The 22,706-nt window shown below is 43.4% G+C and overlaps 1 protein-coding gene across 4 annotated transcripts in view; it reads right to left on the minus strand.

Moving 5' to 3' along the window:
- Nucleotides 1–22,706, minus strand: part of MEGF11 (multiple EGF like domains 11) — a 256,450-nt gene that overhangs the window by 16,968 nt on the left and 216,776 nt on the right. For 2 of the 4 annotated variants that reach the window (XM_085233527.1, XM_085233526.1), the window contains exons 15-21: nucleotides 20,585–20,731; nucleotides 17,882–18,016; nucleotides 14,580–14,708; nucleotides 12,190–12,318; nucleotides 11,347–11,475; nucleotides 8,848–8,976; nucleotides 8,473–8,706 (exon numbers count right to left, since the gene is read on the minus strand). In XM_085233527.1, the coding sequence (XP_085089653.1) occupies nucleotides 8,473–8,706; nucleotides 8,848–8,976; nucleotides 11,347–11,475; nucleotides 12,190–12,318; nucleotides 14,580–14,708; nucleotides 17,882–18,016; nucleotides 20,585–20,731 (1,032 nt within the window). Of the gene's footprint in view, nucleotides 1–2,372; nucleotides 2,492–8,472; nucleotides 8,707–8,847; nucleotides 8,977–11,346; nucleotides 11,476–12,189; nucleotides 12,319–14,579; nucleotides 14,709–17,881; nucleotides 18,017–20,584; nucleotides 20,732–22,706 lie in introns of all 4 variants that reach the window. The other 2 variants (XM_085233529.1, XM_085233528.1) reach the window with 2 other exon arrangements.

A 22,706-nucleotide genomic window follows, 5' to 3' on the forward strand; every position in this document is an offset into this window, starting at 1 on the left:
ACAGCTGCACAGCAGCATCCTTGTCCTATCTGCACTGGGATGCAGGAGCCTCTCCTCCTCCTCAGGCTGTGACACAGCCCAGACCCTCACTGTGTGTTAGGGAACAGCTTTGATCACTGGGCACCTGAGTCTGGCTGCCTTTCACTGCAGACATCCTGGCACATAATTACTTAGATAACACATCAAGCTCCATTTTAACAGGTTTCTTTGTCCCCTTAGCTTTACTGGGAAGCCGTTCCAAAATCTCACTGATCTGATGTTAGAAACCTCACTCCCAGCCTCGATGCATTCATGGCCAGTTGATCCTCACTTGTTCTTGTGCCAACTCTGCTATCTAACTTAAATAGCTCTTCTCCCTCCTACTGTTTACCCCGATGCATTTATAGATGCAATCACACTCCCTCTCAGCATTCATTTTGCTAGATAAAAGAAGTCTCTCTTCATACGCTCCCCCTTATCCTCCCACCTGCTTTCGCCTGCATGTGTTCCAGCACCAGCACTCCCCTGCACACGCTCCAACACCTCTGCTCCTACTTGTCTCAGCAGCTTTAAGTTTTACTGTAAGGACATGGGCAGCATCCCAAGCAGTGGCCAACTGTCTGGCAGAGGGGAAATGGAGGTGAGACCCTTCCAGCCTAGAGGGGTTGTGCAGGGTGCCCTGCTGCCATGCTGAGCTAGGTTGGGCAGCAGGATGGAAAGCAGAAAGGTGGTCCTCTAAGCATAGGGAGCAGAGCACACCCAGGACTCTGCCTCAGCACTTCAGAGGATTCCTCTGCCATTTTTTTTCATTTTGCATCTGCACTGGTTCCCGTGTGACCCCAGCTGGCAGAGGAAAGAAATGAATCCTCCAAGTACAACTTGTGCACATTTTCCTGCAGAAAGTGGAAATGGCAGCAGACAAACTGATTAGGAAATGAAACTCGTTACTGCAGCCATTAGGGGCTTTATATGCTCTTTTGTCTTACTTGGCTGGAGAACAGCAAGACAGGAGCTGCATATTTTTGGCCATCCTCAGCTACTCAGCACTGCAAAGCTTTCTCATGAATAAGTTAGATGCTGGGGGATGTAAAGGAATAGTCAGGGCATATATTTTGATAAGTGCCCTAAAAATACCAGACTCATTTTTTTCCTTCTTTTTCAATGCCAGGACAACCTGCTGATCAACTACGAGAGGCAGCACTGCCGCAAGGCGGGCAGCTTTCACACTTGTCCAGATGTGCTGCTGGGTTTCATACCTCTTTGGCAGCTAAATATTTGAAATTGCTGTGTGATCAGATTGTGCTGCAGGCTGGGAAATCGAGATAGGTGCTCGCTTTGACCTTTTCCAACTTCACTGAAATTAGTGCAGTAGGATTAGTGGTCCAAATCCACGCTCACGGTGTTCATCCTGAATCTGACATTATGAGCATTTGCACTTCCAACTTGGGGAGCAAAACTGCATGATGCAAGGGGACCATGCACCTCAGAAAACATATTTACACATCTGTCTAAACTTTTCTCTGTGAAATCTCTAGAGCCAGCTTTGTTATTACAGTTTAATGAGATTGGTTTTTTTAGAACCAAGAAATGTCCAACAAGAGCACAAGTGGAAATATTTTTGCATGCCCTGTTTCATTACAGGCTGTCTTTTTGGCACCAGTTTTGTTCTCATGGCTTCCCAGTGACCACAGCTACATTTGGATGAAGCCAATGCAGCCAGCAAGCACCATCATTTTTAAAGCTGGCTGCCTTAATGAAATCAACTGCATTTCTTTCTTTTCCCTGCTCCCTATCCTTTGCCTCACCTTGGCTTATTAAATGTCCAGTGGAAGAGCCTTATTATTTACCAAATCTCAGTCTATTGCTGAAGTCCATGAGTGGTCCCAGGGAATCAATTGCACACACAGTGATGTCCTCCTAGATGTCTGAGATTTCCAATCCGAAGAGCTCTGCTGAGAGCATGAAGGGACAGCACAGCTCTGAGCACCCTGGATGAAAACAGTGCTCACCCCCAGCACCTTCCTGTATGTCTCTTTGTGCCAACAACAAATCCGTGTGTCTGCTGATTCGGGAAACGACGATTTAGCCAAGTTAGACTCCTGACTTAATGCTTCATTGATTTACTTTCATTATATTAATGAAGAATCACAATTATCTGGTTCTTTATCTTTCCTGATATGCAAACATAGCCTATAGTTGCTTAGGCAGCAAGGCTTATTGACCACGGGCTGACGCTCCCATCAGAGGGCACAGAGATTACACAGACACACACAGGGAAGGCAGACCCTGCTGTGTCCATCAGAGCCACCACGTCAGAATCCAGCAGGCATTGCTTTGCTTTATTTCCTTGAACTGATAAGAACAGTGCTGCAGTGGGGTGGGATCATATCTACCTTACTGGAGCTGCTCCCATCCAGACTACGGGGAAAGAAGCGTGAAGTCACACCGCACGAGAGAGTGTGGTAGCTTGGGTTGGAAAAGCAATGCACACTGCTGCTACCTTGAGATACATCTGGGAAGAAAACAATCATCACAAATACTTTGGACGCTGTAACAATTCTTCAGAAACTGAAAACACACGAGAGACAATGAAGTTGAGAAACCCGATGAGCGCTGTGTCAGTGCTGTGTGCTGTGTGGCATCTCCAGGTGAAACGTGTTCTGCACATCTTGGGGGGAAGCGTTTGAGTATTAGCATCAAGTACAAGATAAAAAAGCAACATAATTATCTGGCACAGCGCTGTCCTTTTGAAGAACTTAAAGAAAGAAATAAAAATTCCTGACAACCCACCTGTGCTGGGGGGAAGGGAAGAAATGCAAAGCTCAGCAAATGGGTGTTTAGTTTACAGCAGCTTCTTCCCTGGTTTAAGCACATGTAGGAGCCATGTATAAGGGGTGATAATAACTCTTTCAGCTATGAAGCAGAACTTTTTGTTCCAGGATGTTATAAATCAAGGTGCTATAGCTGTACCAAGAAGTCAAAAGCACTTTCTGTAGCTTGTTGTGCAAAGGCACAGAGAAAAAGAGAAAAAGTCAGGCAGCTACGCCGTTACACACAGACCTCCTCAGCCATTTCCTTTCTTCAACTCAGCAACGCGTTTACCAAACAAAACAGTTTACCAGGAAACACATCATATCTTCACAGGTGGTTCTAAGGAAAGCATCACTGCCAGGCTGGCTTCAGCATGACAACAAACAGACACATATTTCAAAGCTGCACCAGAAGAAAGAGTGAAAAATCCAAGCAACTCAAAACCACATCAATCACCACGCCCTGTAAGAAGTAAATACGTGGGTTAGTTTTAACGAGCAGGGCTTCAGTGGCAGAAGGGAGGTCACAGAAAGGCGTGCAGACACACAGGGCGGCTGCCCGTGGAACTGGTGGGGAAGGGCAGTGCCTGCAGGAGCCGCCTCCTCTGCCCTCTGCTCCTCTCGTTCTGTATCTGCATTGCTGTGGCCGTGCACTTCGCTTTGCTGACATCTGGTGGAGAACTCGATTTAGCTTAATTTACTGCGAAATATCCCATTGCAAATAAGAGGTTTTAGCTGCAGGGTGTCTATTACAGAAGTGCAGTGGCGCAAAGCCAGGGGAGGGACCTGCACGTGTGTGTGCAAATCTGACCCAGCATCTTTCTGCTGGAACATGCAGTGTGATTTTTGAGGTCACTGCAAAACCTCTTGGTCCTGGTTGTGTTCTGAGGATATTGCCAGCAAAGGCTCTCAGATCAGCACATGCTTCCAGGACTCAAGCATTTTCATGCAGATTCTTTCAGCTTGCCACCGATAACTTTCTGCCCAGCGCAGCAGCTGGGGAGATGAGACAGCCTGCCAGGGCTCTGCCACCTCCCCCAGCTAGAACTCCGTGATATTTGCAATAGAGTTACACACAAACAGCTGCTGCTGGGGGTCTGCAAATGAGGGCTGGGTCTGGGACCCAAAGACAGCTGCTCACGCAGCCTTCAGCCTGCCCACACGAGGTGCTGACTGCTCACTGGGGAGCACAGCTCCAACCCACGTTTTTCTGCTCTGCAGGTGAGCGTTTGTGCCCGAGCTCTCAGCGCTGCCTTCCCCTTCCCTTATCTGCTGCGCCCTCTCTCAGCTGCAAGGATCAGCCCGAAGAGAAGGAGGTCTGGCTCGCTGCTCTGCTGCCAGATAAGAGGTGCACACTGATGCTGCTGAGGCAGCTGACGCCTTACAAGTTCACACCCAGCTTATCAGGCCGTAGGGCTTGTGCACCCGAAATGAGCTGAAGGAAAAGTCTCCCAGACTGCCTGCTACTTAGCACTGTGCTGAATTAATGAATCTGAGCTCGTACACAAGTCTGCATCACCAGAAATCTTGTCTTCCTTCATTGCATGCAGCCCCATATACTCAGAATTACTCCTTCTACACAGTTCCATTTGGCTGATACTTAAGTACCCACACAGGTTGATTTACCTTGATAGCACAGTCCATTTTCTACACATTTATTCATGAAGCTCTTACGACCGCTGCCTGAAAATACATCAAATTCAAATCTAATGCTATCCCAGTACAAAAAAAAAAAAAAAAAAAAAAAAGAAAAAAAAAAAAGAAAAAGCCTCTTTCCAAAGATGAGAATTTCATTCTACTCTGAATAGTGCATAGACTTAAATGGCTAAAAATAAAAATTAAAAAAATAATATAAAAAAAAAAGAACAATTTGAATTAAAACAAAATAAAAACAGCCCCAAAGGTTATGTCAATGTTAGCATGGAGAGATCCGTCCTGTGCAGGGCCCCATGGAGGCACAGTCCCACTGTGAGCCCCGGCTGTGCAGTGCTGGAAGGCAAGGCACAAAGATCTGGATGGGAGCCAGAATGCTCCATCCCTTGAAGGACTGTGAGCCACGGCTGTGCGGTGACACAGAGAGCAATGATCCACATCCTGCAGTGGGAGGACAGGGGGGCATGGAAACGGGGAGTGAGCACTCTGCAGTAAATAGAACGGAGAGCTCGAGCTGCAAACTGGCATTGCTTTCTTCTTCCTCTCAGTTGGGTTCTTTGTGTGGATCTTCTCCACTCACTGAGTGTCGGTGGTGCAGCTGAAGGCTCAGGATGCTGTATTTGTATTGAGCTTTGCTCAGTTTTTGGCTCTCAGCATAGGAATCGCCCCTATCATAAAGGGGCTGAGAAGACTGACTCTGAGAAGACCTTCACCATCACTTCAGCCCATAATCACATCTCTGTGCAAGTCCTGAGAAGAAATCTCTGCTGCTCTCCAGCTCCACTGCATCATTCTCCCTTCTGTCCCTATGTCCTTGAGTTAACAATCCATGCTTTAAAATCCTCTGTTGGATGCAATATATCATTCCCATGCTGGGAGCACTGTTTTGCATTCAGGCTTATTGGGGACAGCCTGCTCATAGATCCGTGTGCTGTGGGTCAGCTTCCCAACATGGGTGGTTCTCCTTCCCACCAGTAGCTGTTAAGTGTGTTCTGCTGTCACACCCTTCATCCCCAAATACTGAACGGTCAGAGGGCTGCCCAGGGGTTTTCCTTTCCTATAATCTCCCTCACATATATGCACGCATTATCAGCATCTGAAGAGCTAAAGACACAAAGATCCAAAACATCCTGCAGACACAAGTTATTGAATACAGCCTCCAGGAGCTACTGATCTGCACGTATGATTCTCTATGCCAATGACACCACCACCCACACAACAGCAATGGTGGGTCAGGGTAACCACAGACCCATGTGGGGCTGGATTCTGCAATCACTGCTCAGGAGGAATTCCTGCCAAAGTCCATAGGTTTGGCAAAAGATTATATTCACTGCATGAGTGTATCTGCAGAGTGTTCATTCTGTCCCTAATCCACACATGAGACTCCATGCAGAAATCTCTGATGTGTCCATGCAATGCTGCTACTCTCCTTCAGCGTCCTCTGCAATGCACAAATGCAAGTGCATGCCCACACGTGTTGTTCTTGCCATCCAGCCGTTCTACAGTCTCTATTTTTTATCTGTGATTTTGTCTCAGTTTTCATCCAATTTTCTGCTCAATGGAAGTGAAAGGCTGAAAACAGCACTGGCAAGGCCAAAGCTGGGAAGGTGCCCGATGGGTAGGAATTTATGTAGAGCCACTGGAGCAGCATCAGAATTTGGCAAGGAGTTTGTGCAGAATCCGGAAATCTCCTCCTGAAAGATGAAAACTAGAAACAATGCTGATATCTGTAGACATGTTACAATGAGATGAAGATGCAGCATGGCTTCTAACTTCTCAGTCTTCCTCTGCAAGAAACAGCAGTTTGCCCTGGGGAAGGCAGGAATGGATGGTTCACTGCTCAGCTGCAGCTTCCTGAGAGACAAAGTTTCTATTGCATGTAGCTATAGATTGCACAAAGACAAATGGAAAGGCCCAGCCCCAGCACACCCATCACTGAATGAGATGAACACGATGGAAACAGGACCATCTCCTTCTAGAGAACCTGGCACTTCAGCACTTTTACAAACTGAGCTGATACAGAGCAGCAATGCCACAAGAGCAAGAATTAAATGCAGTGCCATGCCCAGAGCCCAGAAGAGATCCCAGGTTCAGTGGAGCTGCAGGATGCGATCCTTCAGACATTTGTGATGTATCCAGGAACTCATCCATCCCCAAAGTGTTCTTTGCTTAAGTGTCGTGTGACAGCAGGAACACCTGAAAGGAATGTGAAGGACATCATACAGGAGGTATGGTGCCTACAGAGGCGTAACCAGCAAGGGTTGTGCTGGGCTACCAGCATCTTCAAATGTAAAGACTTTGTAGCTGAGGAGGAAAGTCATCTGTCTATCTTCAATCTGAAGGGTGAGAACTTCCTTTCACAGCATTGCCTTTCTTCAGACTTCTTGCAGAGCATGAGACTGGGATGCCATCAGATCGATTGGGAAATCTCCATTCATGGTAAAATATGGAGAAAAAACAACACTGTCTGGAAGGAGAAGCTCAATGACTGCAGTCAGGAACTCCCAACCTCAGCAATACGCCTTATTTGCAAATTTCTAAGTTGTGCCTCTTCAACACGCCGGGTTACACATCCACTGACTAGAAGAGCTCACAAATAAATTATGTGGGACAGGCTTTGTAAATAAATGGATAAAGTGTCAATGTGAACGAAATGGATGGCTGAAAAGTTCAGAACAATTTTCCGTGCCAGCAGCTGTGATCTGCTCTCTTGGAACTCGGAGCCCTGCTGTTGCTGAGATGTGCCACAGTTCTCTTTTGCAAGTTCATGGTCTGGCTCTTCAAACGATGTAGAAATGACAAATTTCAGGCCAAATCATGCTGGCAACCAGCTAAGGATCAGATGAGCCCTCTTTGGCATTGTTTCCATAAATTTCTTACCCAAATGGGCAGCTTAAGCAAGAGCCTGCAAAGCTAACATTCAAAAATAAGGCAATGAGAGGAGGTCCAAGGCTGATCTTTTTTCTCTCTCTCATCTTGTAGCTGTGAGAAGAAGGAATGTTCCAGTATAAGCCCGAGTGATTTAAAAATGAGTTTAGGCAGCAGTGTTTGGCAGACAGTAACATCTGCTTGGTGGGAGAACCTCCTTCCAGGTGCACCCAGGGCAGAGAGGTGCAGGATGCAACCATGCCACTGCAGGACAGCACAGGGGGCAAACCAGGGGCAAGAGCCTTGTGCATCCTGGCTATAAAGCAGGAAGAAAAAGGCAATGCAGAGCTGAGAAAGCAGAGGTGCTGGGTCAACTTCTGCCTGTTTCAGAAGCTGGTATTTACTAGGACACACAATTCTTGCAGCCATCCAAAGGGAGGTGCAGCAGAGAGCAGACAGAGGATAGCAAATCCTGAGCAGATCCTTGCTGGAGACAGGTTGGAGGAAGCAGGAAGGAAGCAAAACCACCTCCCACCTGGTGTCCTACCTGAGATTGGCCACTGAGGAATGAAGAATGACAGCAGTGAAGTTTAGCCAATCTGTTAAGATCTCCAGACCAGAAACAGAAGATGGAAAAAAGCAAGAAATAAATCAGTTCAACCTTTTTTTTTTGAACTTAAAGAGCCTCCCCCTTCCTCGCTGCTGCTTTTATCAGCTCCCGGGAAGAAAATTGACACCAGCTGTCTCAACAACAGGGGTTGGTCTGCACCCAGAAGGGACAACAGATAGCAGGGCTCAAATCAGAAACAGCAACACAGACAAAAGTAAAACCTTAATACTAATCCAATCAACTCCATTCCTCACCAAAAACTCATCTTAAGGTTTCACAGAGGAAAAATAGGACTTTATATATTCCACACAGCATATTTCACATCTAGGTCTATCCACTGTCTTGTAAGTAATCTTTCATACATGAAGCAGCTTCAGTCAATTTATGTTGTATTTGCTTTCCTGTCTCTGCTAAGTGATCACGGTATTCAGAGCAAGAATAGAAGCATCATTATTTTTGACACTCAGTAGCATGTTATACATCACAGGAGCTTGATTTCCCCAACATACAGGAATACGAGTCAGTATTTGATTAACATAAAAAGACCCTTACCAGAAAGTGAGTAATCTGTATTAGTCATCCTCATGGCTGGAGTGTAAGATACACTTGGCATGTCATGGCCCTTCTCCTTCTGTTTCCGTCGATACCACACAAACAGTGCCAGCAAGACCATAATAATTAGAAGGAGAATAATAATTCCAATGATTGCTCCCACTGAGTGCCTCTCTGATCCAAGAGCTGGACTAATTTTAGTATAGGGGTTTAATTCTTCCATCATAAGAGCCGCTGTTAAAAGTAATTCATAACACACTGTAAATTGAATCGCGCAATTCATTTCTGAGATTTTTAAGTACATCACTGTTAACAAAAACAAAACAAAGAGGGACAGAGGGAGAGAGAGATTTTACAGATAGAATTTCACTGTACCTTGATCACATCTGATTCCTTTGAAGCCCGGACTGCAGTAGCAAGTACCTGTGACATGGTCACATGTAGCATTATTCATGCACTCACAGAGTTGTTTGCAACCATAACCAAATGTTCCTGGTGAGCACTCTGGGAAGCCAAAGAAAAGATTGGAAAGAATCCTGACTTTCTGGAGGAAGAAGGTGAGATCCTCGCCATGGAAATTCAGCAGAAAATCACACTTGTCTCACTAGGATAACTCCCCAAGGTTGCATTGCTACTTGGAGCAAGAGACAAATGTATGTAGTGTACAATTTGTGGTATAATGTATTAAGCTGTAACTTTCCTTCAGGAAAAGCCACACAAGACTTCTCAAGGATGAAACCAACAACACACGCACACTTGAAAAGCCTTGATATATATTACAGGTGTATGGAATTTAACAGGGCATGATCTCAGAAGCTATAGAAAATATCTTGAAAGAGCATAGCATATGCACATTCTTTTCCTGGGGGGACTGCAAATAGAAGTTTTAATGTACTTTCACATGAACACAGCAGACTTTTACCAAACAAATTCTGCATACTTTCATATTTATCCCCAATAGTGCTAGAAGACTAATATCACATTGGAGATGGACTTACAGAACTGAGCATCTGAATGATTTGATTTGCTCTGTTTCTGCATTAGGATTCTTAACATGGAAGGAATTTCTATCCTCTTTCTGTATCTCTATCAGAGACAAAATGATTGAATGTCCAACTGAGAAATTTATTCATAAAATTACTATGATGGGCTATTATATAACTCTGTAGACAGCTTACTAAATTTCTCGAGGCAACATTCAATAACAAATTGAAAGAAACAACTTCTGTCATATCCTTGTTATTTCTGTAGGGAAGGCATTACAGAATGCGTGCACACTTGCTATGATCTGGGAGAACATGTGGCTTCTTGAGTGTCACTGCCACATTTTGCACAGGGTGACAATACCTTCCCAGTGCCAGTCTGTAAGCAAATTCCAGTTACCAAACGTTAATATGAAGTGATGAACATTAGCCTGTATCTTTTTAATGAGCATAGCCTAAATTTTTGGACTGCACCACAGAAATGATGTTTGCACTTTGGCATTTCATCTGTAGCGTGGTGCAACTGCCCATCCAGGGATTCTGAGAAGGAAGGAGTCTTAATACAGACATATTATACTTAATACTTTTAAATAGTAGAAAAGTAAATAACTGAATGCATTAGTAGTTTAGACAGAAAACAAAATCTCAAGCTTTGTAGAAAGGTCAAATTAGCAATGTTGTTTCTTGCATAAAACCTTCTGCTGTGATTCAGTTCTACTATGAAACTTCATACTTCCCTATTTATTCATGGGTAAAGGTGCACACGAATTCACAGTAAGTTGGCTGCTCACAGAATTACAGCGGTGCCGTCCGTAATCCCCACGAGCATGCAGATTTGATCCTGAGACACACACTTGGATGAATGTTAAGTATGTGCAAATGGAAAAGATGTTCATGAATTGAGTTATATGTCCTAATGCACTCATAAAGATCTGCGCAGTAAGCTGCAGGGAAGCTCTGAGGTAGGCCTTTGACTTGCAAAGTTAGCAGGAATGTTTAATTGCATTACCTACTGCCAAAAAAAGGAAGAAAAAAAATATATCTGTGGAATTAATGCCCTGGTAAGGTGAGATAGATTTCATCCTGTATTTAGAATCCAAGTAAGTGCGTGAAAATTTTCTTTTGATTTACTATACTGGACAAACAAGTAATTTTTCAACTGCAGCATATACAGTTTCCACAGTCCTAAATCTTTGTCCTTAAAAGAAGCCATTTGGCACAGTGTGCTAAATGTGCCAGCGAGACGCTGACAACAATTACTGTAAGATATGCAAGTACTCTTGCAAGGTAATTGAAGTTCATTGTTAAACATTTGCTCTCTACTCAAGTTAACTGCAATCCTTCCAAAAATGACAAGCAGCTTTTGTTTCCTTGATCTGTTTTCAATATACAGATGAATCTTTATTTGGTCCACATCTACAGTGTAACAACTTTGTCACAGAAACCTCAACATTCCTTGGAAGTCAGAGAGTGGAATGACTCTTTTTGAACTCTTCTGTCTTCTTTCATGCCTGGGGAAACCCAATGCTGTTGTGCTCAATGGTGTTAGTAAGGCATGATGCAGTTTGGGGTTCCTATCAGTAACGTACAGTAACGTAAAGTGGTTTGGGAAGGCTGCCTCCACTCAGTGCTGGCTGTGAGACAGGCTTTGATCCCACCCAACTTCATGCTGGGAAAGGAAAGGCCCAATCTGCAGTGGATTCACTGTACTTTACTGCCCTAAAACAGACCGGCTGGCTTTTCAGAGATGCCTTCCTTTCCCTACAGACGATGCAAGGTGCCTGAATTGAGGCTGACAGACATGTGCACCTCAGTCCACAGCCCATTTTTGCCAAAGATTCTGAACTCTTCCCCACAAGAAATGGGAAAATGAAGTCATGCTGTTACTTACTTTGCTCACACTGTTTGCCTGTGAATCCAGTCCTGCACGTGCACTGCCCAGTGACGTGGTCACAGTCTGCTCCGTTCTGACACTGACAGACGTTGGCACAGTTTTTTCCATAGAAAGCAGCTGGGCAACCTTTCAGGAAGAAGAGTAAGGAAAGATGAAGAAATGAACTGAAATGCAAACTCAAATGTGTTAACAGCATGAAATAAATGAGCCTATAAATCTATGGATTTTCAGCCTCTGTATATCTAATAACATGTATTTGATAATCTAAATGCAGAGCTACCATGGCAGCCAATTTTCTCGCAGTAGCATTTCTCCTGCCTTACAGAACTGCCTTTTAAGCACTTAAGAGGAATAAAAACTTCACGCATCCACACAAACTACATTTTCAAGGAGTGAAAGAAGACAGCTGGAAAGAAACTCTGTAAGAGGCCAGAGATCAGTTGGTTACTTGCAAGTGGAAGAGCCCTCTTAGAAGGCTCACCAGAATGTGATCTCCTCTTTTGTGCAGAGCTGATAATTTTGTGCTGGTGAGATGAGAAATCTGAAACATTTTCCTAAAGCAGACAATGTATTCCAGGGCTTTACGAAACAGGGAGAAGGACTGTACAGATTCTGACAATGAATCAATAGCCTAAACGGTCGGACCCTCATTTTTTAGCATGCCAAGGGCATAAAAAACCTTGAGAAGCTTCAGGACACTTTCCTTGTAGTGACACAAAGTTATCCACTAGCATGAAGCAGGTGGTATAGCAGCAAGAGTGCAATACTTGGAAGAGACACGAGGTAGCAGCACACACTTTGACAGATTCCTTGACAAAACAGCACATCTGAAAGGCTTACGCTGCGTGCAGTAGAGCCCAGTCCAGCCATGAGTACATCTGCATTCTCCATCGTAAGGGCTGCACATTGCTCCGTTGTGGCAGTTGCATGAATGAAAGCAATCTGTGCCCCAAAAACCTGGGGGGCAAGCTATGAAAATAAGAAACATTTATCAGCAGTGATATGGCTTTAGTGCTGTGGGGAACAATGGTGAGGAGAGCCTGCAGGACAGCAGCAAAGGCAGAACGTCGCATCGTGGTACTTGGCATCACTGCAGCTATTCCCTCACCACGACCAGTTCTCCCATGCCAACAACTGCTCTGCAAACCCAGAATGCAAACCTACAACCTCACCCACACTGCCAAACCCTGCATTTCTTCTCCATGTGGGTCTGCTCTCTGAGCACAGAGTAACCCCGCAATGGGGCTGAGCGCTCCAGCAGTGCTCCCTGCCTCACTGGCACTATTTCTGAAGACAATTCAGACAGGGTTTATAAGATATGGAGGTAATTTAATTTTCTTTTTGATATTCAGAAATTCTTGCATAATAAAGCACAGCTATTCGTGGTTTACTTCTGCTATGCAATCAACTGCTAAAATTACCACATTCATTTGAAGCGCGGAGCACTGCTCAAATTATGTAAAAATGTAAAGAAAACTTCTTTCAGTATGAATTCCCATCCACAAAATCAGATTGCTTTTGTTGATGGGGCCAATATTAAATTAAAACCTCCAGGTCTGTTACATATTTCTACAAGTACAATATTAATACATTTTCAAAAGTTATTGTAAGCCTCCCTCCGAAACTGAATGCAGTAAGTTACAGTCATTAGTGCCAGACTAAAAGATCCAGAATGATGATAACCCTTCAATATAACAACTATATTTTTGCTTTAAAAAGCACTTTCCATTGCTGCCTATTAAAGGCGTGAATTAATAAGGCATGGTTCCCAGGAAACCTGAAAGTAGAGAAACGGTGCCTATTTCCACGCATGCCATTGGCTGCAATTCTGACGATAAATGCAAGTTTCTGGCACAGGACACACACAGCCAAAGCCAGAATGAATAGCAAAAAACCTGCCATGACGTAAATCAAACAAAAGGTCCCTGAACTCACACAATGTACAGCTGAGCAGGACTTGGCCTAAAGCGTTCGTGCTATAAGCAACCAGAAATACTTTTGAAAAGGCTTTGTAAGTTAGAGCCGCGGGTCTGTGTGTGTCTCCAGAACTGGCTCTGGAGCCAGAGCTAAAATTATCTCCTTTGTGGCTCCATCTCTCGGTCATCCCAGGTTAGCTGCTGCGAGGGAGGATCGCTGACAGCTCAGCGCCAGACCCGGAGCTGCAGGCCAGGACCCCAGGAGCCGGGTGTGAGGTCAGCTCTGCGCCAGGAGGTTTATCCTTTCTTTGCAGGAAGGTAACTGAGAAAAGAGCCAGGCTCCTGCTCTGCCAGTCCAGAACACCAAGCAGCCATCCCTGCATCCTCCTGACTCTAAACTGGCAGTTGTTGCTACTCAACTGGCCTTCCTCCCTAAGGGAGAAATCTCATCCTTTCTCAAGGTTAACAGAAACTAACAGTCATTTCTCAATTACATGGCTAAACATAATGAGGAATCTGTGCAGCTTTCTGTCTTTTTTTTTTTTCCTTTTTTTTTTTTCTTTTTCTTTTGAGTGACAGCAATATTCTGCTCGTGGAAGACACACAATAAAAGTAAAATTACAGCCGTCTGTTTTTATCCAAATCCCACTTTATCACTTGAAGTTTAATATATTTTACTCTGGAATGCTGTCTAATATGCTAGTTGTATCCTGAATATGAAGTAACATTTCTGAATGATAGGATATTGCTTCCCTCTGTGATCTATCTTCAATTAAGGGATGCTCTCAGGAAATGACACTTTGGGATCAACAAATGCCAATCTTCCACCTGGGCAATTTTTGAGAAGAAAATCCTCCATCCCACCAAGCCCACATTGACTTTTACAATTAAATTACATTTAATAGAAACATTTCAGTTGCCTAATTTCTCAATTCTGTGGGCTCGATACATGAAAACATTTACTGGTTAATAATTTCTAATAACTGAAAGAAAATGATTTCAAAAAATAAATAAAAGGGAATCCAGTTAGAAATTAAAAGGGAGCGTGGAGCTTTCTTTTCTGATAAGAGCTTGTGACCTCTCTTTCCTGTAATAGAAGCCAGTGACTGCTTCTGCAAATTCCAAATGCATATAAACTAATTCAAGCCAAAGCTAACTTAGATTAATTAAAAGAAATAAGCTATAAAGAGAGTAAGGCACTGGCTGCTGTAATACTTCAGGGAATTCCCTAGAAACTGCCTTTAACTTTCCGAAAACACTAAACAGGAAAACATGTTATTCAGAGCAGAGATGGAGAATTAACACTTTGCTTACTCTGGGAGCAGTCCTTCCCTATCCAGCCTGGAAAACACTGGCACGATCCATCGATGGGATTGCACGTCCCGTTCTCGGTGCACTGGCAGAGCTCAGCACAGTTCTTCCCATATTTTCCACTGGGACACACTGGAAATACAGAAGAGTTTAATGAAGGCTTCATAATGAGTATTAGGAAGTCACAGGATTCAACATTTAGCAATTAGAGAGAAAAGTAATTATGACATTTTTATTTGCTGAAGACAAGAGGGCAAATTTTTTACGGAAATAAGGAAAAGACAGAAGAAAGCATTCACATCCACTGCGTTTGCTTATTTCCCAGGCATAAAAGCAATATGAAAAAGTCATCTTGCAATCCATTTGCCTGCCGGAAAATGAATCTAGTACAGTCAGAAGATTATCATTATGGAAGGACGTTGAAAGAAGCAGGTATTGGGAGAGGAAGAGGAGAACAAAGCCGTCGGTCCCCATAGCTAATTGCTGAAGTTGGAAGAAAAGAAACTCTGCTTTTCTTCCAGAATCGTCGTGTTGCAGCCTACGCACAGTGACATAAAACTAACAGACAGGTATATCTTCAGCCTCCCACCAAATTATTGGAAATCTTTACCATTAAAGTTGATGGAAAGCTCTGCTCAGCAATGAATGAAATGTTTAATTTCACTGCTCTCATTGGCTGTGTTCCCTGACAAAAACAGATGTACTTTCACAACAAGATAAAACACACCGTCCATCTCTGCAAAGAGCATAACAGATGGAACTGGACTTCTATCCTTACAAACAACAGCGATGTCAAAAAAGTCATTAAGGCACTCCCTGAATTATGCAACCAGTTTACCACTTCAGCTTCTCTCTCTTGCTCATATGCAGTCTCTGCAGGTGACCTCGATCTACCCTGACTGCAAATCAGCTGTAGATTGAAATCCTGAGCTGTGACTCATTTGCTTTTTTACAATAGGCCACCTTCCACTCTCACTAAGGCAGAGCCCTAGGAATGGTGCAGAAAACAACAGTGCGTGGTCTAGCTGCAGACTTATCTGTAGGAATGGATACAATTGGCTGTCAAATGATGTGCTAAACAGAACAGTTCTCTACCTGAAAAGAGATAAAACCAAACACAATATGAAGACACAATGAACAATACACGGACACAAAGAGAAAGAAGGAAAGAAAAGGCCTCATATCACAGAAAGAGCAGAAACTAAAAAGATCTGTCAGGTTTTCGTATGTGCCACACAATTATTCACTTCCAGTGCTCTATACAGAGCAGTTCAATGCAATATTTCCAAAGATGGAGATAGATAATATCACTTATAGGAAGCCTGGATTTTTTATACATACGAAAAATAGTTCTCAAAAGGCTTACTTAAAGTAGGAGCTGATTTACACTGCAGTGCAGAATGCTAATGAATCAGGAAAAGATTTGTGATCCAAACACTGATGCTGACAAAGCCAACAGGTCACACTTGATAAAGAAATGCTTCAGCCTGGCACAGCGAGAGCCAGCAGAGGGGTTCCTACCACGTGAGCACCCCTTGTCCTACGAAATAGCATGAAGTCCTCCAGGATGGCAACACAGAGGGATTACAAAGCCCATCCTGCCCCAGGGGCTGCTCTCATTAGGTTAAGTAACCCAGCCGTGGACTGACACAGTGACTCCCTTGCCAAGTTGTGAGACCCAAATACAAGCACTTCTCAAAATGCTTCAAAGATTTTAAACCAAGCTGCAGAGTAAGGACTAATACTGCCTTCCTCAGGACCAATCTGATTGTACGACACAGCCAGAGATGTTAATTAGCAATAAAAGCTCTGAAGTGGGACTGCAATTCCCCGTAGGATGTCAGCTGTGCTCTAGCAGCGATAACATTGTTCTAGCAGCGATAACGTTGTTATCAATCCATCTTGCTACATGATTGGGAAATATATTAATAAAACAGCTGCTTGGTTGTGTGCTGCTTTGAATCTGTAGTACAACCATGTTACCCTGTGCAATTTCAGAGGTTACAAAGCTCCGTGCTGCTGCTGCTGGAGTCACATCCCTGCTGCCAGAAAAGGGACAGCACAAGGGGATGGAAATTCAGAAGTGAAATCTTTGTTTCACGTTTTTCTAATGGAAAACATTAATTAGCATTTTTCTTTCGACAAAATAAAGTTACATGGTAATTCATTATGACAAACTGCAACACAAATTGATTTTAATTAGGACATGAATATTTTAAAATTAATTTGCCGGGTAGATCAACATTTCAAAGTAAAACCAGAAGTGCTGAACATCTGAGCAAAAATAAAATAGAATTTTCTTAAGAGGATAATTAGCCCCGCTTACGCTTTGAAATCTGGTTAACTTTTCATATAAAATGGACAAATTCACTGAAATATGTTCATTTTAATAAATAAATTGGTATAATGTTTAGTTGACTATACGGCATAGGAAAAAGAAAACATGGTTACATTTAATCTGTTTAATGACTTTGCCTAAGTACTGTCTGCAACTTCTAACTTCCCCAAAAGCAGGTCATTAGAAAGTGTCAGTTCAATTTTTACAGGGATGGTGACTTCACAAGGGCAGCGGCCACTAGGAATTATCTCTTTTAAATCTGCAGGCAGAAAATACCCCCAGAGGTATGCAGCAACTCAGGCTCTGCAGAACACCATAAAGATTTTGGAAGCGGTTTTAGGATAAGACTGAACACGGAGCTTTTGGGTAGAAGTGGACTGCCTTCTAGAGGCAAAGAGTGCAGTGATGGACACAGGGAGAGCAGAGGGTACTCTTAACCTGTGAACATGAGCTCTTTTCCACTGCCCCTTGATGTTTCTGTCTCCTTACTCCTGTGTTTGGGTGTTGTAATTTCAGCTGTTCCCCCAGTCATGCTCTAGGTGTTAATATTGCTGAGGCATTAACTCTGTCTTTGGGTTGGTGTACCTGAGTTGGCCTCCACCTCAAGAAACAGAGCTCCTGCTGAAAGAGCATATGAAAGTGTCATCGACATTTAGGCTGTGATGGGCTTAGCAGAAAGGAAAATGAAACCATTGGATGGCTGATGTATTTACAGCAGGTGTCTCATTCCATATTCATCTCAACATGGAGCGGCAGACCTGTTTTATTTATGAAAGCAGGATCACATCAGATTTACAAAAGGGTGACTAAGTACCTATCTGCATTTTGTCTCTGAAATAAAGAATTTCTTGTGATCTGAACTGCTGAAACAAGGGAAAAAAGGCAGACGCATTGTGATCAGTCTTGCTACAGAGTCACAGACACAGAGACTTAGGAAAGGTGGGTGTGGGGGTCTCAGGCTCCATACCTTGGTTGCAGAGGGTGCCGAAGAATCCTGGCAAGCAGTCGCAGTGCCCGGACACGTGGTGACAGGGACCACTGCTGTGCACGCACTGAGGGCATGGCTGGCTGCAGTGGTGTCCATAGAAGCCAGGGGGGCAAACTGAAGATAAAACAAAACAGGCTGTCTCAGGTTTTCAGAAGGTTTCTCACTGCTGAGAGCTTTAGAATTCTCTCTGTCTTGATCTCAAGTGAATAACATTTCTTCATTTCTAAAAACACAAAGTTCCACGAACAGCATAAATTTAGGAAGCCTGCTGGATTATCTCATGTTGAGTCTCCCTGGCCATCTCCAGCTAAGGATGTTCACAACACATGGCAGTATAAGACATCTGATGCCCATTTTCCCATTGGTAGACATGGTTAATACCTGGAAACATCTTCCAAAGCTTTTAAGATAGGCAGGAAGAGAAACACTCACACATACGCAAAGCATAGAAATCCACCTTACCATTTTCCTTAGGAAATTAAGCTAAGAAGTCAAAGGAGTATTGGGAAAATCTCAACATTCTTTCTTCTAAGTGACTACATGAAAAGCTGATTGCTCATTTCTAAACATATTAGGTGCAAGACCTGTGCTCGTGTAGGACATTCAGTTTATACATACCATTGCAAGAGCATCTGTCAGTGATGAACAGAATTTAAAATGGTAATTATGGGAACAGCATACAAGAGCACCTAATTTGCATCAGTAATCACACTGGTTAGCTGAGCAAACTTGTCATGAACTATGCGCTTAGAACTTGGATTGAAATTATTGTAGAAGCTGTCCACAAGATAGCAGCAAGACTGGGGCCCAATGTCTCTTACAAACACGTACTGTTCCATGTAAGCACATGCAGACTGAAAAAATCATCCACTGTCCAAATGTTCACTGCTACAGATAAGAACAAAAACCTCCATGAAGTTTCATTAGCAGTACAAGTGACTTCATATGTTTCTCACTCCTGTGGTTCTCCATCATGTAGCTCTGTCTCAGTGCTTACTGTATCACGTTTGCTCTATTTTTTCACTGAATGAGAATTTCCCTCTCGGTCCGTATGCTCACAGCAGGTGTCAGGTTCCTACACCGCTGCACATTTCCAGCTGGAACTCAGCTGACAGGTTTGTTGATGATGCACTTGCTATAAAACAACCTGGATCATTCCTGGAGACATTTCTGCAGGTCTAAGACCGATAAACCATCCTGGTGTCTCCTGCAATGCTGATTGCACAGACAGAACTACCCGGAGGGGTATTGTCTACAGTGCTGCCATGTACTAAATTCTGTTTCTAAATCACTTTCCAAGAGGGAAATGGGAATGATTCTGAAAGCAAACTTAGCTGAGATGCAGGTAGTCTTGAACTTGAATCCTGCAGAAAAGCTGGCTGAACTCCCTGGCTCTGCATCCACAGAGGGGCTTTTCAGCAACACAGAGAGCACAAGCATCCAGAGAAGCCCTCTGCTGTCACCCCAGAGGAATGGAGAATTTCTGCCCATTAGGTTTTCAGCAAATGTCTTCAGAGAGCAGCCTGGTTATGGGAGTGTCAAGCTGGGGACGTGGTTTGCCTCTTGTAGCCTGTGTGCCATAAGCTGATAAAACTAAGCAGGTTTTTTTTTTTCATCTCAGAAAGGCCAGAAACTATTAACTTCTGGACGTTTTGCACTCTTAGGGTTTCAAATTTGTAAAACAATTTCTTCCCCAATTCCCAGAAGCTCTGAGCACCACATTTCAGCCTTAGAAAGAGGTTTTACAGTTATATAGACATGCTGAAGCACCTGGAAATTGGGGTTTATAATGGAAATGCTTATAGGCTATTAACTACAGCAGTGCTAGAGGTCATTGTTATAATGGCTTTAAATAAAAACTGTCAGCTACAAATTATTTTTAGAGATGAGTGTGCGCTAGTGTCAAGTGTAACCAGTGAAATCAGGAGGGATATATGAAGTGGGCATGAGCATATCTTACGGGAAGAACAAGGGCTGATGGAAAAAGGGAGAGAGACCCATTTCTTGTTTACGTAGGAAGAAGGTTGCATCAGTTTGGATCAGTGAATACGGGTCCCTCAGGGGCAAATACAGCTTTCCAGGTAAAGTAAATGAGAGGATTTTTATCTCCTTGACACATTTTAATATGTAGCAGCAGAGCATCAGACGAGAGATATTTCTGGCTGCCGTGTTTCTTTTTCTGGCATGCAAGAGAACGTCGCCTTGTTATTTTGATAGCCAACACTCATCTACTTGTCATTATGTGATGGGCTGTAGCTGACTCTGCTTAGCAGGTATCCTACAGCTTCTAGTGACATATCTAGAAACTTGATTCTACCCACATCTTGCCAAATTTGTCATGCAAAGTTATCACTCCTTTTTGAAGGACATGGCTTAGTGGGCATGGTGATGGTGGTGATGGGCTGGACTGGCTGATCTTACTGGTCTTTTCTAACCTTAATGATTCTACAATTCTATGGTTCTGTGATACTTTTAGGCCACATGTGTCCTCTTGGTACTGTGGAAGGCCAGAAGAAACAGAAGGCAACACTCTACCCAGCAGAGCCTTGTCTTCTTGGCCAAAAAGCGTTTTTGGGCTAAGTCATCAGCTCATGCCACTCAGAAACCCGTGGCTTTGTCTGGTGCCACAGATAACATTTCTATCAGCTTTGCTTCTGTCAGCACATCCATGGGAAATCTTACTTCTTTGGCACAGGGGTCCTCTGTAGCCAGGTGCACAGTCACAGGTGCCGTCCTCCGGAGAGCAGGATCCACCATTCTCACAGCTACAGGAGATGGAGCAGTTGGGTCCCCAGCGGCCCTGGGTGCACATATTGTCACAGTGGATGCCTGAAGAACACAACGGCACTCATTAGGTTTCACACAGCTTGCTCTGCTCAAAGAAACGTTTGGGTGGATTGACACCTCACGGTACATCACAGAGCAAACACGGGAGTCTGGAAAAAGAAATCGCTATTCTTTCATCTGCTTCATAAAGTGAAAAGTAAGAAAATGCCAAAGAGGTGAGTTCTGTAGGTGTCAGTGAGCTCCTGTGCAATCCTTAGCACCGTTTAAGGAAGCTCTGCATGTCGTCTGAAAGATGAAGGTCAGGAGCTGCTTTAAAGTCACAAAGAATCTCAAATAATTGGCCTGGAAATATGCAGTTGATTGAAATCTGATTACTTAACTGTTGTGAACTGGAAGACTGGGAAGAAAAATTCAAGGTTCTGAAAAAAAAAAAAAAAAAAAGTCTAGTATTTGGTTTCTTGAACATGTGCAAATTCAGTTCTGTGCTGCACATTGCTCACTTCCTGGCTCACGGCACAGTGCTCAGGGTTATTATGCACTTACTCCACATCCACCCAGAGCTCTCTGAGTTCTGTGTTAATGAACCGAGCTCTGATCTAGCAAGCGGCCATATGTGCCATAGACTGATCATCTGCATGTTAAATGGAGGCTGAGACCTGCCAATCTAGCTCCCAGTGACTCCCAGGGTTGTTGTTTGATATTTATCATTATGAAAAGCAAAGCTTGGAAACACTGAAGGAAGCAAACAGCCAGAAAGCTTAACATAAGGCTCTTGGCGTCATTTCAGCTGGTTTTTGTTTAAACTGGTGACTTTTAAAAACAGCCCTACGCCGTGGCTTGTCACATGGATGTAAGCTCAGGATTTGATCCAGCGCACAGTTCAAGAGACTCTTACTTCTCTGGGATAAGGCATCACCAAAACCTGCAATTAGCAGTGCTATTTGCATCATCAAGGGCTCCTTGGATAGAAAAAATTTTGGAGGATCGTGAACTAAAAGAGACATTAAGCAGCGCAGCTGCAGGGAGTGGCATTAGCAGCAGCACACTGAGTTACTGATAACGACAGAAAAAATGAATCACAGGCTGGCTTGAAAATTTTCCTAACAACATTAGCACACCGGGTGCTTTACAACTGCTCCACCAAGATTTGATGGCATACACATGCTCTGGCTCGACTTGCAACACGTAGATGTTCTTTATCATCCATGCACATGTCCCCGCTGCATAATGGGATAAATGCAGGCAGGGACCCTGAGAGCCCCAGCCAGAGGCTGGATTAGTGCATGGCTAAGGAGAAACACAATCCCAAGTCATTTCCTACACCTCTGATAACTTCATCTGGATGCTACAGGTAATGGACTGCATTTGTGAAGCTGCGATCTGTGCAGTCACCAAACTTTGAGGATTATTAAATCAGCTAAAAGTCATTATAAACACACTTACAGTGCAGTTTCAAGTTGGTTTTATAAATCTCTGAAGTTAATACAGTAAGAAATACTGCAGAGCCAAAATTTCCCCTTTCTGAAGATTAATCACACAATTATAATGTCCCTTCCTAGAAAATCTAACCAAGTCTGGCAAAAGTACAGTTGGAAATGGGGTTTCTAGTAATACACAGTCATAGTTTTATTTATAAAGAAGCATGGTCTGTGTTATAAAGCTTAATAAAAAACGCATTAAAAGACAGTAAAAACATAATACAAGCTCAATCACTTAATATTTAAGAAAAGATAACTGAAGAGAAGGAGGGCAAAAAGAGAGGAAGAACATTTGTATTAGTAAAACCAAGAAAACCAGCAGCTTTAGCACAGCCCTCCCCACTCCCCAGGAAATCCCTGCATTATGTGAACAGTAAATGCTGTGTGTGTACCTACGTAATACATCTGCAGTGCTCTGTAATTAAAAATTAATACGGTAAATTGTAAATAAATAAATGCATTTCATACTCGTACATCTACGTATGATCATTCATAGCTTCTAAAGGCTGATCTCAAGCTCCCAGAAATGAAATTCAGAC

Source organism: Meleagris gallopavo, chromosome 12 (genome assembly GCF_905368555.1).
Source record: "Meleagris gallopavo chromosome 12, MGAL_WU_HG_1.1, whole genome shotgun sequence".
NCBI lineage: Eukaryota > Metazoa > Chordata > Aves > Galliformes > Phasianidae > Meleagris > Meleagris gallopavo.